Raw genomic sequence first — 14,955 nt, forward strand, 5'->3', positions numbered from 1 at the left:
GTGGTTTTCATAGTCGTAATAAAATGCAAGTGTTAATAAATTATGCACAGAAAATGTTAATTTAAATATGTATATGTGCTTCTGGCCAATATAGGCGATATGCAATTATGAATAAATGATGAGGGATGAACCAAAAATGAAGTATGCAAAATGAGAATAATATGCAGGAGTAGAGCCTTGTGATGATAAAGTATTTAAAAGTGAAAATCTGCAGAATCATCAACAGTCTTTATATACGAATAGTTCTAGCGTTTCAAGCATGTAGCTTCGTGTTGGAAGACCATCACACCATTGTATTTCTGTGGGGTCTTATTTTTATATTAATCTTTGAATCAGCGACTGGCATCGCGCTTGCAAATATTAAATTACAATTTAACCCTTTTTAGTCTCTAACAAAAAATAGCAGATCTGGCGATACGGGGATAATATTTTTAAATGTACCCGCATCAATTCAGTACAGGGTTTTAATTTAGCTGTTATTTAGATTTAGATTTCGCGATTTCTCCGCACATCTTATTTTGTGGGAGTAAGATCACTCCATATAAAAGCTATTTGGTATTTTTCAAACATTAAAGTGCAAATAAATGTATTTTTTAAAACCAAACCCAATATCAGAATCAAAACACATTTTACACCTACATTTGCGCCGCCAGCCGAATTTACAATTGATCTGTTGTTTTATAATATGCAAAACGAACTGATGTAAAAATAAATACATTTTGGTTTGCATGTGCAATGTTGAAACATTACATATTCAATGTTCAGTATTGCAACATACAGCTATTTTGCAAAATAAAATATAAAATTGGATACTTTTATTACGTATGGCCGAGCTCTTGAACAATATTTATAATTGTTTCAACGAGTCCGAATCCGCTGACCAAAAGGCCAAACACCAATAGCGATGACAAGCCAACAAGCGAAGCTTTGCTACAATTTCTCCAGCCTTTCAGCTTGACATAGCACGCAATGGGCGCAAGGTATATTAGCACGGGATTTGTCAGAGCGCCGATTAGAGTAATGACCTCATCGAAAAACGGCAGGGCCTCGGCTATTCCCAGAATTATCAGTACAGAACCGATTCTAATGCCAAATCGCCAAATACGCTCCATTTTCTTTCCCTTGCTCGATATGCCCAAGCCGCCTTCAATTTCCAGTGCCATTTGTACCAGATAAAGTGGGCCCGCAAACAAAACATGTATTGTTATACAGATGTTTGCCAGTGTTGTCGGCCAAACTACAAAATATTAAATGAAAAAGATTGATAAACAAAAATGCACGCACACACGCACAAAGTCGCCTGTGATTTAGTAAAACAATTTAAACAACAATGAATTTCCATATTCAACACATGTGTGAGTGCACCCATTGTACAATCTACTTACGCTTTGGAAAATTAAGTGTTATTGGCGACTGTGTGAAACTGCCGTATGCCCAATAACCCGTGGTTGCCATGACCACGTATATTGAGGCGATAACAAACATCGCCAGCCCAAACACCCTGTTAAACTTTTCCGGCTGCCGCATGCCGCCCTCGATATGTGGCACAATGGTTGTGCCGAGATACGCAAACGTAACCGAAGACAGCGATACAGCAAATCCGCCAGGAATAGCGCCAAAGTGCGAGATAGCCCCCGTGTGTGTGACTGTATTCCCCACATACACGTTTTCGCCTCGAATTGGATACACACATGCCATGACTATCACAGCGAGCGTCACAATTACTGATGTTGCAGTGCCAATTATGCTGACCAGCAGTGTCTCGGCCAAAGTCTTGGCAAACAATGTCGGCGCACACATTATTACCATGCTGATTATCATTAGCAGGCGTGGACTGACATTCATGCCAACTTGAGCAAACAAGTCCGAGGTGTTGGTGGCAGACAATATCGCATATATGCCCACAGAGCCCATGATGTTAAGCATATTGAAGACAGTGATTGTGTAGTACCCGATACGCCCAAAGGCCGCGTGGCCTATATCATGGTATCCAGCTAATCTTCCGCCACCACTAAAAATTAAAAACATATAAGAATAATTACAAAAGTTAATTTATGTCCAATATATAGTCAAATTTTGACAAATCAACAATCAGAATTCTAGTTATCCCCCTACTTACGGTTTTAGATACATGCACTCTGCCGTAATGGTGGATGTCAAATAGGCCACGCCGGCGGCAAATACAATAAACAAAACGCCGACCCATCCGCTTTGTTTAAGCGTGTATGAAAGTTGCAGCGAGCCAACACCGATGGCCAAGCATCTAAAGCAGTTCCAAATAAAATTGACAATTAAATAAATAGCAAATGTTGACAGGTGAATAAATCATGCAGCATATACTATTTTTTCAGTCTGCTTGCCATCATGTATTTTTAAAAATATGTATTTTTAGAAACTTACAGTATGTTGAGGAACGCACTCATTGATGATCCCTTGTTTTTATTGACATTATCTTGAAGAACATCGAATGAGCTGTTGTTGCCATCGTTTATGGAGTCAACCTCCGTTTTGTGTTCTGCCTTTTCACTCACTGTAATATTGGACGTATGCTTGTTGTCGTGGAACAATGCTGATTGGTGGGCTGGAATAGCTACCAAATTATATTCACTTGCGAATTTGTCGTGCATCTTTGTGTATATTTGGAAATTTATAATGAAAAAATAAAACAGTGCGACAAAACCAATATGAAAAATTACCGATGCGAATAAACATTTTTTAGCTTGCGTTAAAGGAAACATTTTTATACCAGCTAATGTTTGATCGACAAGCAATATTAGTGATGCTTTAAAAATGAGTATAACATTTTCATTCAAAAAGTACGTTGAAATGGCGATTAAAGCGGTATTAGCCGCGTCATTGCACACGATACAATTTGCAGTTCAATGGACCACCATGCATCTGTCGTGCTCGCACACATATTTTCTGTTAGATATGTTATTTTGATTATATTTCAAAACCACTTTGAACGATATTTCCGTTCAATCATTTAAAGTCGACATGCAAGGCACAATGCTGCTCACTGCGCCATTGGGTTGAGAGAGAAAATACGTAAATTAAACTGCTACACACTAAAAAAAGAAATGTGGAAACATGGGGCGTGCATAAGAAAAAAGAGTCAAACTATACTTGCTTACCGGCTTTTAGAGTAGTGCATGGTGAGTGAGTCAAGCCAGCCAGCACCGCTTCCAGAAAGCCCTGCCCAGCTATATCCAGTTGGTGGCTTGAGCACATGTGTGCTCCCGCCCTTGCCGCCCTTCCAGCCGCTGCGTTTGCCATTGCGAGTGACAAACTCCAGGCCGTCAATCCACCAGCCAGAGTTGACAAGCACATAGTCCAAATCGTCATCATTATCGATGTGCAAAATGTGCGTCCCGCCGCCCTGACACTTGCCGACCTGCTGCTGGGATCCGTTGGTCATGTGGAAAATGACGCCGTCAATATAGTTGCCCGACCGGATCTCAATGCTGCGCAGCTTTAGCTCAGAGGAGTGCGCGGCATTGCTTGTAAACCAGGCCTCAAATTTCTCAGAGCCTCCCATCTGGCCCTTGCCGAGTTGGCCCGCACTAAACACAGTATTGCCGTTGCCGTCCTTGCGAGAGCTTCCCTTGATGATAGTGATATCAGAGTCCGTTTGGTCGGTAGCCGTCGCGCGTGAGGTCAGTACGAGATGGATCTTGTCCGAATTGGACCACCCGCCTGCCCACTCACGCCATGTGCTAATGTCCACAAGGATGCTTTGTGGGAACTCGGCGGCCATCTCATCGGGACCAGCGGGAATTTGCCCAGAGCGACGGCTGTCGAGATTCTCGGCAGTATACTCGCGGTGGTTGCGGTACTTGTTATTGACCCAGACCTCAATCATGGTAATACCGTTGGTATTCTGGACGGTCAGGCCATTTTCAACGGGCAAAAGGTTGAATCCGCTCTCGGCACGCTCGTTCTCGCGCAGTGGCGGGTCAGTTGGCAGGCGCAGGCATGGGTGATGGCGCAAGCGAATGATATCGGTGCGGTGCCAGTGCGAGCCGGCCTCGTCTTGCTGCTTGACCGGGCCCTTGAAGTTGGGCGCGTGGGCCATGAACGTGCGGTTATAATCATTGAACCCACGAGACATGATACCCGATGGCGTGTGCGCAAGCGTCAGAAGGTGGCCACACTCGTGCAGAAACGCTCCCATGCCAATATTGGCGGAGCGCCAGTACTCGCCGCACTCGTTGCAGTCGTTGGCCAGATAGCGCGTATCGGTTTTGGTCGTGTCAAGGAACTTTGTCGCCACTTCCTCAGCGTTGGCTGGCCATGAGTGAGTGGTGTGGGAACCAAACACGCCCAGGCGAAGGTCAGAGGTGCCGCCTCCAAGGGCAGCGTGTCCCAGAATAACCCCAAGCTCGGGGTCCCAGCGAGAATCTGCGGTGAGGCACGCCACATAACAGCCATCGCCCTTAGGGATGTCGTCATATCCTTTTATAGCATCTATAGCCACGCTGAACTGAGACTCGTCAGTGTGCCGCTTATACCCATGCGGCTCCTTCCACTGCTGTGCCCGCTCCTTGTCCTGGATCTCGGCAACCGTGTATTTGGACCTTACAACATGGACTCGCGCCGTCATGCGCCTCATATTGTCGCGCGCCATGGTGTCAGGTTCGTAGGTCTCCTCTAGGCGAAACGTACGGCGGCCAAATCCGTTTCGGTACAGCTGCTCGGATATATATGCTTGCCACAGATACGCGCAGCATCTGAACTTGCGCACAGCCGCATCAAGGTCGTTGACACCGGGGCCACGAGCGTCGGGAGGAGCGTCAAATATGCCCTTGGAATCGCTGCCAACTAAAATGGCAAGACGCAGCGGCGGCTTGTCCATATATGGGGTCATCTTGATGCTGAGCTCTCCCTGGGACAGGCGGTCATCGCCCTGGAGGTAGTCAAATTTTAGGCTGTTTTCGCCGCTCTCCAGCTCAACCAGAACCTTAAAGTAGCCGTCGATTGCTGGGAAAGTCAACGGCGGGAAGTACGGGTGGTGCACGACAATTTTGTCCTGGTCGCCCTTAACCCCCGGCACCTGTCCACATACAATCAAAAAGCGCTGGTGCACCATCTCATTGTTTGTAATATTTAGAAACTCCATCTGCTTGCCGCTACTGCTACTGGCACTAGCACCGGAAACAGCGCCCGCAAGTGTCGCGCCGTGCATTCTTTGGCTGTCTGCGGCCGAGGGATACACATTGCCTTGTTCGACTGGCAGGCGCACATCTGGCGGAATCTCAGAGGGGGCCAGAGTGTGAAGGCCATTACCAGTGCCATCATCTCCACGTGGTGCCCCTTGGCCGTCTTGCGTCTTTGTGGGCTCAACTTTGTCGGCACCGGGCAGCTTGCTTGGATGCTCCCCAGTTCCAGGTGGTCCTTGCTGAGGTGCACCCACTGGTGGATAGGGGGCTTGCGCAAATGACGGGGGATAGCTGCTGTCATTTTTGGGTGGATAAAGAGCATGGCCCTGGCCCTGGTCCTGTGGTGGATAGGTGCTCTGGGTGGAGGGCGGATAGGGGGCCTGGTCCTGGCCTTGAGGCAGGTATGGACCCTGACTCTGTCCTTGCGGCGGATAGGGTGGGTATGCCGCTTGGCCAGGGAACGGGCTGTTGGGGCCGCCATAGCGACCGGCGTCACCACCAAAGGGGAACTGCATCCGAGATGGAGGCGGCGGCGGCGGAGCAAAAAAGCCGCCAGGACCAAGTCCCTGCTCGTAGTTGTTGTTGGGTTGGTGTTGGGCAGTCGGGAAAGCGCGGTCAGGAGGCAGTTGCGAATATGGCGACTCTTGCTGCTGCTGCTTTTGACTATAGTGATGCTTGGATTGGCTGCCTGCTCCTGGGTACGGCTGGTTGCTGGCTTGGTGCTTACCCGCCGATGATGAGGAAGCGTTGCCGGGTCTGTCGTTCCCAGAGGTACTCAGACGCTCAAACTTTGCCTTAATCTTTTCAAAGTATTCCATTATTTGTATAAAAAAGTAGAAATTAAATGAAGAGGGAAAGTGAAGTGTAGTAAGCAAGAAAGACAATGGATGGCTTCGACTGAATTATTTTTTGTTCAATGCATTGGCAAAGATGCGGAAAAATGAGGGGATGAGAATGTTCCGTTCCTTCTTTTTCGAAACGTCACAGAATTTTCGATTATGTCTATTTTTGGATCCGGCACATCTGACGTCTCTGTTCATGAAATTAGTGATTGAATTAATTTACTTTTTCGTTTAATATAATTGGCCGCCAATTGATTGGATTTGGTGAGCATATCGCCAACGACAAGCGCGACCACTCCAGAACATTGAAGTCGCAAGCAGCACCAACAAGGCAAGGTGAAAGATTATTTTTCGTCATGAAGGCTGCATAAGAATGCAGGAGGGAAAACAGAAACACTTTGAGCGGAGGAAATTGGAACAATATAACTTACGAAATGCAATATAAAACATGTGCGCATGGGCGCGCAGATGGTCGTACAAGCATGTGAGTAAATGTTTGAGCAACTGTGGAGTATGTATGTGGGGAAAGGTATCTTTCAGAAAAAAATATTAGTGCTTTTTTTTATGAAACAGTGGACCACATTGCCCTTCAGGTCCAAGCAGTAAAACAGGACCAATATGGTTTTGGACACGAAAGTGTGGGTGTTTCTACTTAATTATTAGAGCCGTTTGCGTTTATTTAATTTTAGCAAGGTTAAGAAACGCGTTGTTCTCAAACAAAAATGTGTTGAGTGCGCAAGAAAAAATACGCATATTTATTTAATAATATATTCTAAAATAAGTATACATTCTGCGTTTAGAAATAAAGAAAAATGTTGCTCTGAGCAATGCTTGCAGCATATGTATATAAAGACCAAACGTTATGAGTTCAACTTTTATCATTTTCCTAATCAACATTGTCATCCACACATCATTCATTCGAACTAGGGCATTTACAAACGCTTCTTTTTAACTAACATATCATTTTATTAAAATACCGCAAACTTCATTTAAAGCATTGCATTGAATCACTCGTCTAATAAAAATGGTCAACCGTTCGAGCATCAAGATCGACTCGCTGCTTGCATTCATTGCAACTGTGGCTGTGGCCTCTGCGCAGGAGGGCTGGGGTGGACAGGCCAACGCATATTTGCCGGCCGCCAACATGCCCGCATGGCCGTACAATGCAGCGAATTTTGGATATGCCCAGCCGAACGCGTACAGGCCAATGATGCGCGGAAAGGCAATGGCTGCTCGCGTCTACAACGACGATTACGCCTCTTATGAGAGCGAACCAACCGTGTACTCAGCAGACATCGATTCGTCAACTGAGCTGGAGTATAGCAACAACGGCTACAACAACAATGTGTACAACAGCTACGAAGCGCAGCCTACCGTCGAGCACCCCTATACCCCGTACACCAAGTACGAGGCGGTTGAGAGCACGGATACCCATACCAGGTGCCCTATCATTGGCCCCGTGACGGTTACCAAGACCGAGACGTGCTATGTTACCTTGCCGCCTCTCCCACCTCTTCCTCCTGTGACTGTGACTGTGACCTCGACTACGACCTCGACTGGAGCTGGTGGCTCAACCGCAACCACAACCGTGACAGAGCCTACAACAGAGTTTGATACCACCACCCAGACGGTCACAAACACTATCACATGGACTGTCGCCCCAACTTCCGATACCACCATGTACAACACAAGCACGACTAACACTTCGGATACGACTTCTACCGGTTACTCTAGCGCGCTTGGGTACGATACCGAGCTTCCAACCCCCGTATATAGCAGCGTGGCACCCGGTTCGGAGTACCTCACGCTTGAGCCCAGCGCTACCAGCAGCTATGGCTCGGAGTCCGACTCGACCATTTTCCTGACCACCACGCGCACCTCAACCTCGACCTCGACTGAGTTTATCGACACTACCTCCGAGGTCACCGTCACCTGGCCGCTTAACAATGGGGCCCAGTTTGCCACCGACATTGCAAAGAAGCACTCTAAGCCCAACCACCGCGCCAACATTGTTCTGCTGGACTCTGCCTCTACTCATTTTGCGCCAGTGATTCCTGAGCACTTGCTGATCAAGCCTGCAAAGGCGGCAGTGCCGAACCAAAATGTCCAGTGGTGGATTCCCTATGTTGATCCCAAGGCGCGCGCCAATCTGCGCATGAGCACTGAGGAAAAGATCATGGGTGCCGAGGGCGTTAAGCAGGAGGCTGTGCGGGGCATGGGCGAGAAGAGTAGCGAAGTGAGGCGCAACGCCGAAGTACCCGTTAACAAGAGCCCGCAGGAGCTCATGGATAACATTGGTTTCCGCATCAGACATGGTGCCGGCCGCAATAATATGCGCCGGTACGCCTACTGAGCACTAATTCAGTGCCTATCCTCTTTTATTTTCTCGATTGATCCGCTTAAATATCTTATTTTATTTAAAAAGAAACATACATATATTCATTAAATATCGATATGCGTCTTCAAGACAATAATTTATTTTGACGAGGGCTAGGAAATTTTGATTTGAGCGCTGAGATCACTTTCGCAAACTTAATTTTTATTTATCGACCACAAGGCAAACCCGATTTTGCGCCGATCGTGTCAAACTGGCAAACAAGCAAAACAATTTGTTCTTTTCTTGCTTCTGCTATTTTCATCTTCATTATTTTTATGTTGCTATTCTACAGCCGCCATTTTTTTACTTTCTCGTTTGTTTTTAATGACGACAGGCGCCCCTCCAAGGCTTGATAAGGCAGCAGAAACACCTTCTGCAGATGTGACAGCGACGCTCCGCCAGATCAAATCCGATCTCGCCGCCCAGCGAGGGATGGCACCCGATGAACCAACCGACGCCTGCCACACGGGTGGGCGCTACGACTGGGACCTCAACGACAAGACTGAACGCCGGTGGTGCACTGACTGGTTGCTCCAGGTCATCAAGTGGGCAACCAGGCGCCACGAGACCACGGAAAACGACGAGTGGGAGGAAATCATGGACCAGGCGGGGTTGCTGCTATCAGAGTTGTCTGGGAAGAATACCTCAGGTCCGGTCCAGCGACGCGTGTCGCTTTGGCTGTCTAAAGGCGAGAAGCTGCCCGGAGGCATACATATACACGAGCCAAGCATGATGCAGGCCGATGTCGGTGGCCAGACGTGGGGATCGGCTATTTTGCTGGCACGCCGGATTATGCGACGCCAGATCAACATTGAGAGCTACAAAAACTGCATCGAGCTTGGAAGCGGCACGGGTCTGCTCGGGCTGGCTGTGGGAAAGGTGCTGCAGGCATTTGGCGCCACCGTGGCGATGACAGATTATCTGCCAGTGCTTCTGCATGCCATCGAGAAGAGCGCCCGCAGCAACGGGCTCTTAAAGGACGGGACAGTGGTTCCGATGCACTTGGACTGGTTCGAGATGGTGGCTGATATTATTACAAACAAAGGCGCTGGCGCCTTTACAAGGGAGACCACAGTTTCTGTCCCCGTTGCTCACTACATGTCTGTCGACGAGCGTCAGCTTGCCGGCTGCCCCGAATGGCATGGGCGCGACAGCATTGACTTTACCCAAAGTAAATCTCGCTTTGATCTGATCATTGCTGCTGACGTGCTCTACGAGATCGAGCAATGTCGCGCCATCCCGCTGCTGGTCGACCACTTCCTGTCCAATGCGCCGAGCGGCCCTGCTGGGTCTATGCCCAGGTTTATTGTGACGACCCCGCTGCGGAGCATGCGTCGGGCAGAGATCACTGAGTTTGAGGGCGAAATGGCGAAGATTCCCAGCCTGCATTTGGTTTCTGCAGATGACGTATCGCGCGCCGATGATATGATCGCGTGGCGGTCTGCAGTGTGCGAGAATGTGGGCAGTGATTTACTTGGCTACGACCACGGCTTTTTAAAGGCCTTTGAGGAGGATCTGGGCGATTCCAATGAATACCGTACATACATTTTTGAGCGGCGCAAGTAGCCATCACCACCATTTTTCTTTAACGAGCCGACAGAAAAAAGTAAAAAATGCTCAATTGATATGCACAATGTCCACGCTATTTTTTTGCCTTTGTGTGCGGACCTGTTCCAATGTAAAAAATGACCAAAAAGAAATGTGGACGGGTGGGAGCGTAAGTGGAAACGGAAAAACGATCTCAAAAGGTGAATCCGTGCTTGTTTCGGGTAGCAAGCACAGTTCAATTTTGCGAAATGATCCAAAAAATTGAAAAAGAACAAAAGGGTCTTTAGCACCTGGCGTCCTCGCAAATTAAATTCGTGCAAGAGTGCAAATAGGTAATAAGAATACAGAGAGCAATAATTGTCATCAAGTGTTCCATATTCGCAGAACACCCTTCCCCTCGCCCTCGCCCTCACCCTCACCCTCTTCCGGGACGATCTTTTTTTCGGTGTTCTAATTTTTTTCACTGCTGCTCCTCTTCCACATTGCACTTTAGACTCGTCGCATGGTTTAGCTGAGAAAAAGTCAAACTCGGCTCCTTTTCTACTTTTCTTTTCTTTTTTCTTCTTATTCTTGCACTTTGAATTTCAACTTTCCTTCATTTAACACTTTACACAGAAAAAACTTTTTGTCAATAAATATCACACGTACACCCTTTTTTACTTTCCACATACCACCACCACCCCCACATCATTCTGTCTTTTATTCGCACCATTGTTCATATTTACGCCCGAGCTATCCGCATTTTCTCTCCAACTTTACACACACGCACACGCGTACGGCCCTCCACACCGATTTACTCCCAGTCGATCCTCGAAATGGCAGTGATAACCCGTAGCCAGAACAAAAGCAGCAGCGAAAGCAACGATAACGCTACACCTAGAAAGAGCAGCCCCAGCGCTATCAACCGCATTGGCGACAGCATCAAGACTAGCCCCATCGGGTACTTTGGCCGCAGCGTGAGCAGTCTGCTGCTTTCAACTCCACCGCCGAGCCTCAACACTCAGGAAGCAGTAACTCCTAAGCGTAAAATCAGACAAGGTACGTTTTGGAAAATAATATGTTGGCGATATGAATATCTGATTAATGCGCAGAGGTTTGCGCAGACAGATGGATCCCCTTTTTATTTATATCCCTGATTGTCTCCTTTATTCCGTTCTCTTACTTTGATGAAAGTGGAACTCTGCTGGCGAAACCCTGGCCCCATCTTTATAATGGGCCAGATCTCGCTGGTTTTTGCCTTGCTTGGTGCTGCCTTGATTTGATCATGCAGGCGAGCTTATTATCTGCTGGCAAAAGTAAGCATATGTTATCACGCAAGGGCTTAATTTCCCCTTGGTCGCCTATTCTTAGTGCCTGGATCACCTGCCTCTATTTGTGAGAAAGTTTCGCTTTCTCAGCCCCAAAAAAATAGTGTTGGTGCTCAGACTCATGTGGCTGCAATGTCAGTCAACTTGTTTTCTGCTTTTTGAGTGATCGACGCAGCCAATTTTCTTTTGCAGTTTCTTCAAAAAATAACGATATGCACGCAAGCTTGCGCACCACACGCAAGGCAAATTTCCCTTTTATTGCTTGCGCAATTGCCTATATATTTGCGAGTGCCTGTCACTGGTAAGAATAATACCAGGACCTTTCGGATCACTTCCTTTTCCTGCTTTTATCGCCATTTTGCGCTCGCCCAGTTTTCTTTTTTAACACGTCCTAGCTTGGGTACATAGTCACTACTGCCAAAGATACAACACAAAAGGGTTGATATCCTCGCTCGTTCGCCTTTTCTTTCTTTACTCCTACTGCCTTTTTGTAATTTTAACAAGGCTCTTATAACTGCGCACCTGCACTCTATTTCTCAAATTTGCTTACTGTGCACCTCCTCACTCCAAGCCTTGCTCGTCACTGTCGCTGTCGAATCTGCCATAAAATGTATGGCTTGCGCGCTCTTCTCACATCATTCTGACACCAAGTTTTTTTGTCGGAAGATCTGCACTCGTACTCGCACACCAACCGAATCGCAACTCATAGTTCGCTGTTCAAAGTCATATTTATACACTCATGTTCCCACCAGTCACATGCCTAATCCACCATATTTTTACTTGTCCACAGTCAACAGCCTTCCTATTGTGCATTTTACTTTTAATTTTTTCGATTTTATTTTTACAGGCGCTCCAGTTCACTCTGTTGCTCTGCGAACTTCTTTTTTCTTTCCACTTTTATATCCCACCAACTTTTTCCCCTTCCTTTGCTTGGACAGCTTCCCCGTTTTAGTCCCCCCCCCCATTTATTTGTAACAAATATTATATACTATATACAAAGCCAGTGCTGGCGCCGCCAAATGCACATACTATCGTCGATAAAGCAGCACGTCACATCGACAGCACACGGGTCTCGCAAAGCAGCGCCATCAGAGGGCAATGAGGAGCAGCAGCAGAAGCAACAGTATCATGGCTCACTCCGCAAGGCGCTCAGCAGCGGCAAGGACAGCTCAAAGCCAAAGCCCCAACGGCCATGCCCACCGATAACCATCCACACCAAGGATATATCATGGCCAATAGGGAGTGGCAACCGTGAAACACCGCGGCTCGACGACGACCTTGTCAGCACGCGAGAGCTGAGGCTATCCTCTGCCACTGTCGCCGGCTCATTTGAGAAGCATAATGTTTCCCCGGGGCTGTCGACAATTGGATACAGTGGGTCTCGAGGAGACGCCCTTGCTCTATCACACCCGCGGGCGGTATCAGCATCCAAAAATAGGCAACAGCTGCCGTTTATACACACTCAGTGCGCCAATACCACAGCGTCTTTGGGCAGCTGCACTGCAGAATCGATACGCTCTGCTGATGGCTCCCTGCGCACTGCTATTTCCGCCTCCGCCTCTATTGCTGCGCCCAATTCTCCCCTTGCTACTGCGTACATTCGCCGCTCTTACAGCAACGAATCTGCATCTATGCCCATTTCCCCTGTCACACCCACCTCCGCATTCTCATTCGTGAGCGTCCAATCTCCAATTTCCCTTAAATCACCCGCACACCCCACATTTGTGGAATCTGGTGGCCGGCTGCGGCGAGCTGGCACACTAAATGGGTTGAACTCGTCTTCTTCCAAAACCCCATCCGAATATGTTGCTGCCTCTCGGCGAAATAGGCATATACACAGCTCTTATAATTCGCTTGTTTTGTCGCAATCAACCACGCCCACTGTAGTTTCGTCGTCGTCATCACTGGGCAGTTCGAATCGCCCGACTAGTACCGACAGCCTTGCCGCCGATAACAACAGAAACAGTCGTAACAATATAAAGCGGTCGCCAAAGAAACCGCCCGCCGATGACGATGAACTTCGGGGTCCCCCACCGCGCGACGACTGGGACATTGTGTTTGACCGGATCAAAGAGTACCGCGCTACCCACGAGGCGCCCGTGGACACAGTTGGGTGCGAGGCCCTGGGCGCCGAGGAAAAGGATCCAAAGCTGCAACGCTTCCGGACGCTCATATCGCTGATGCTTTCGGCGCAAACAAAAGACGAGATCACCGCCGAGGCCGTCCACAATCTGAGCCAGCGGCTTCCGGGCGGTCTGACGCCAAAGGCGCTGAGCGAGGCACAGACGGATCTAATCCACGAGTGCGTGCGGCGCGTCGGGTTCTGGCAGCGCAAGTCGGGCTATATTAAAGAGGCAGCGCGCACGTGCCTTGAGCAGCACGACGGTGACATCCCGCGCACCGTCACCCAGCTTCTGTCGCTGCCGGGCGTCGGGCCCAAGATGGCGTATTTGGCCATGCAGGCGGCCTGGCAGGACAATCAAGGAATTGGTGTCGACACACACGTGCTGCGAATTTCACACAGGCTCGGCTGGGTGTCCGATCTGGCCAGGACGCCCGAGGCGACTCGGCACGCGCTCGAGTCGTGGATGCCCAAGTCGCTCTGGCGCGAGATCAACCCTCTGCTTGTCGGCCTCGGTCAGACCGTGTGCCGCGGCGTGGGCCCGAAATGCGGCGAGTGCCCTGTGAGCCAGTACTGTCCAAGCGCGCAGATGAGGAGGAGGAGCGCCTCTCTTCGTGATGGCCGCGGAAGCACGGGCATGCACTCGCAGAAGGGTGCTTTCGGCGGCTCTTCCGAGCTGTCTGACGTTGATGTGGAGGACCTGGCGAGCATGGTGCGCGGCGCTGAGCAAGCCGTGCGCTCGCGGAAGACCAGCGGCGGCCGCTCGCGCCAGGTTGTTGCCAAGACCGAGTTCCCCGAGATTCCCGAGTCCCCGGTGACAAAAACCAGGCGGGACGACGGTGCCGACGGGACAACCTCTGATGGGTATCGGGCTCGCGCTCGCAGCCGTGCTTTTAGTCTCAGGTACCTGCGTCCTATAAAAATTCCCTCGACGATGAGTGACGCGGATGCCGGCAATGACAGTCATGCTTCTGCAGGGATGTCTGATACAGAACTGACGAGCAACACGCGGGGTGGTGCTAGTGGTGACGGCAGCAGCAGCGGGCGTTCTCCAAAGCCAGAGCTTACCCCAGCTACGTCGCAGTACTTCATGCGCTCGCGCTCGAATGCCGCGAGCGAGCTGGTGCGTCCCGAAGCGAAGACGGCTACGGTGCGCAATGCACGGGCCAAGGTCTGTGCAAAGAAGCTGTACTCGCGGCGCCTGAGCAAGTCAGATATGCAGTGGGCGCTTGGCGAGGACTGGGATCCGGAGAGCAGCTCGTCACTGAGCGACTCAGATCTTGCGGATGAAAAGCATGTGTCTGATGCTGGTGACAATTTAAACCATTGAATATATTAGTTTTTGTGTTTTTTTTTACCTGGTTTGGCAATATTTTTCTTCTATTTTTTATAACGACAATGCATTATTCACTTTCTCCACGTTCTTTAAACGCTTAATCGTGTGGGTGTGTACTTTGCTATATTTTGTTTTTTATCTCGGCATTTAGTTCGTTTTTATTTGGATGTATCCAAATTAAATTCATTTCGGCAGGCTTATTGTATCTGTGTCTACAACAAAATTCATTTTAATTCCTTGATATATTCTGGCCTATTCGATATT

General features: G+C 48.8%; 6 protein-coding genes across 6 annotated transcripts; 4 read left to right on the plus strand and 2 right to left on the minus strand.

Annotated features, from left to right (window-relative positions):
- Positions 1 to 818: 818 nt before the first annotated feature.
- Positions 819 to 2,904, minus strand: BX661DRAFT_163806 (transmembrane amino acid transporter protein-domain-containing protein; the record flags this gene model as incomplete). The annotated part of the gene is made up of 4 exons (XM_051533330.1): positions 2,401 to 2,904; positions 2,120 to 2,263; positions 1,386 to 2,011; positions 819 to 1,237 (listed from the first exon to the last, which is right to left on the minus strand). The coding sequence occupies exons 1-4, from the start codon at positions 2,736 to 2,738 to the stop codon at positions 819 to 821; spliced, it is 1,527 nt and encodes a 508-aa protein (XP_051390835.1). The 5' UTR covers positions 2,739 to 2,904.
- A 30-nt stretch (positions 2,905 to 2,934) lies between these two features.
- On the minus strand, positions 2,935 to 6,089 carry BX661DRAFT_184383 (putative peptidase family-domain-containing protein). The gene has a single exon (XM_051536486.1). The coding sequence runs from the start codon at positions 5,975 to 5,977 to the stop codon at positions 3,131 to 3,133; it is 2,847 nt and encodes a 948-aa protein (XP_051390836.1). The 5' UTR covers positions 5,978 to 6,089; the 3' UTR covers positions 2,935 to 3,130.
- Positions 6,090 to 6,904: 815 nt separating this feature from the next.
- Positions 6,905 to 8,409, plus strand: BX661DRAFT_184384 (uncharacterized protein). Its single transcript, XM_051536487.1, has one exon. The coding sequence runs from the start codon at positions 7,026 to 7,028 to the stop codon at positions 8,352 to 8,354; it is 1,329 nt and encodes a 442-aa protein (XP_051390837.1). The 5' UTR covers positions 6,905 to 7,025; the 3' UTR covers positions 8,355 to 8,409.
- A 230-nt stretch (positions 8,410 to 8,639) lies between these two features.
- BX661DRAFT_184385 (uncharacterized protein) lies at positions 8,640 to 10,247 on the plus strand. The gene has a single exon (XM_051536488.1). It carries the CDS (start codon positions 8,703 to 8,705, stop codon positions 9,942 to 9,944), a length of 1,242 nt encoding a protein of 413 aa, XP_051390838.1. The 5' UTR covers positions 8,640 to 8,702; the 3' UTR covers positions 9,945 to 10,247.
- A 494-nt stretch (positions 10,248 to 10,741) lies between these two features.
- On the plus strand, positions 10,742 to 11,188 carry BX661DRAFT_171868 (uncharacterized protein; the record flags this gene model as incomplete). Its single annotated transcript, XM_051533736.1, has 2 exons — positions 10,742 to 10,964; positions 11,100 to 11,188. The coding sequence occupies 2 exons, from the start codon at positions 10,742 to 10,744 to the stop codon at positions 11,186 to 11,188; spliced, it is 312 nt and encodes a 103-aa protein (XP_051390839.1).
- A 2,075-nt stretch (positions 11,189 to 13,263) lies between these two features.
- BX661DRAFT_138379 (DNA glycosylase) lies at positions 13,264 to 13,944 on the plus strand (the record flags this gene model as incomplete). The annotated part of the gene is made up of 1 exon (XM_051532715.1): positions 13,264 to 13,944. A coding segment is annotated over one exon (681 nt), but the record flags the coding sequence as incomplete, so codon positions are not given.
- Positions 13,945 to 14,955: the final 1,011 nt, after the last annotated feature.

The sequence above is a fragment of the Kickxella alabastrina genome (assembly GCF_025024165.1).
Source record: "Kickxella alabastrina strain RSA 675 chromosome Unknown BX661scaffold_15, whole genome shotgun sequence".
Lineage (NCBI taxonomy): Eukaryota > Fungi > Kickxellomycota > Kickxellomycetes > Kickxellales > Kickxellaceae > Kickxella > Kickxella alabastrina.

What these genes read in the sequence shown, in the direction of transcription:
- BX661DRAFT_184383 (XM_051536486.1), bottom strand. Translation starts at nt 5,977, where the DNA reads ATGGAATACTTTGAAAAGATTAAGGCAAAGTTTGAGCGTCTGAGTACC.
- BX661DRAFT_184384 (XM_051536487.1), top strand. Translation starts at nt 7,026, where the DNA reads ATGGTCAACCGTTCGAGCATCAAGATCGACTCGCTGCTTGCATTCATT.
- BX661DRAFT_184385 (XM_051536488.1), top strand. Translation starts at nt 8,703, where the DNA reads ATGACGACAGGCGCCCCTCCAAGGCTTGATAAGGCAGCAGAAACACCT.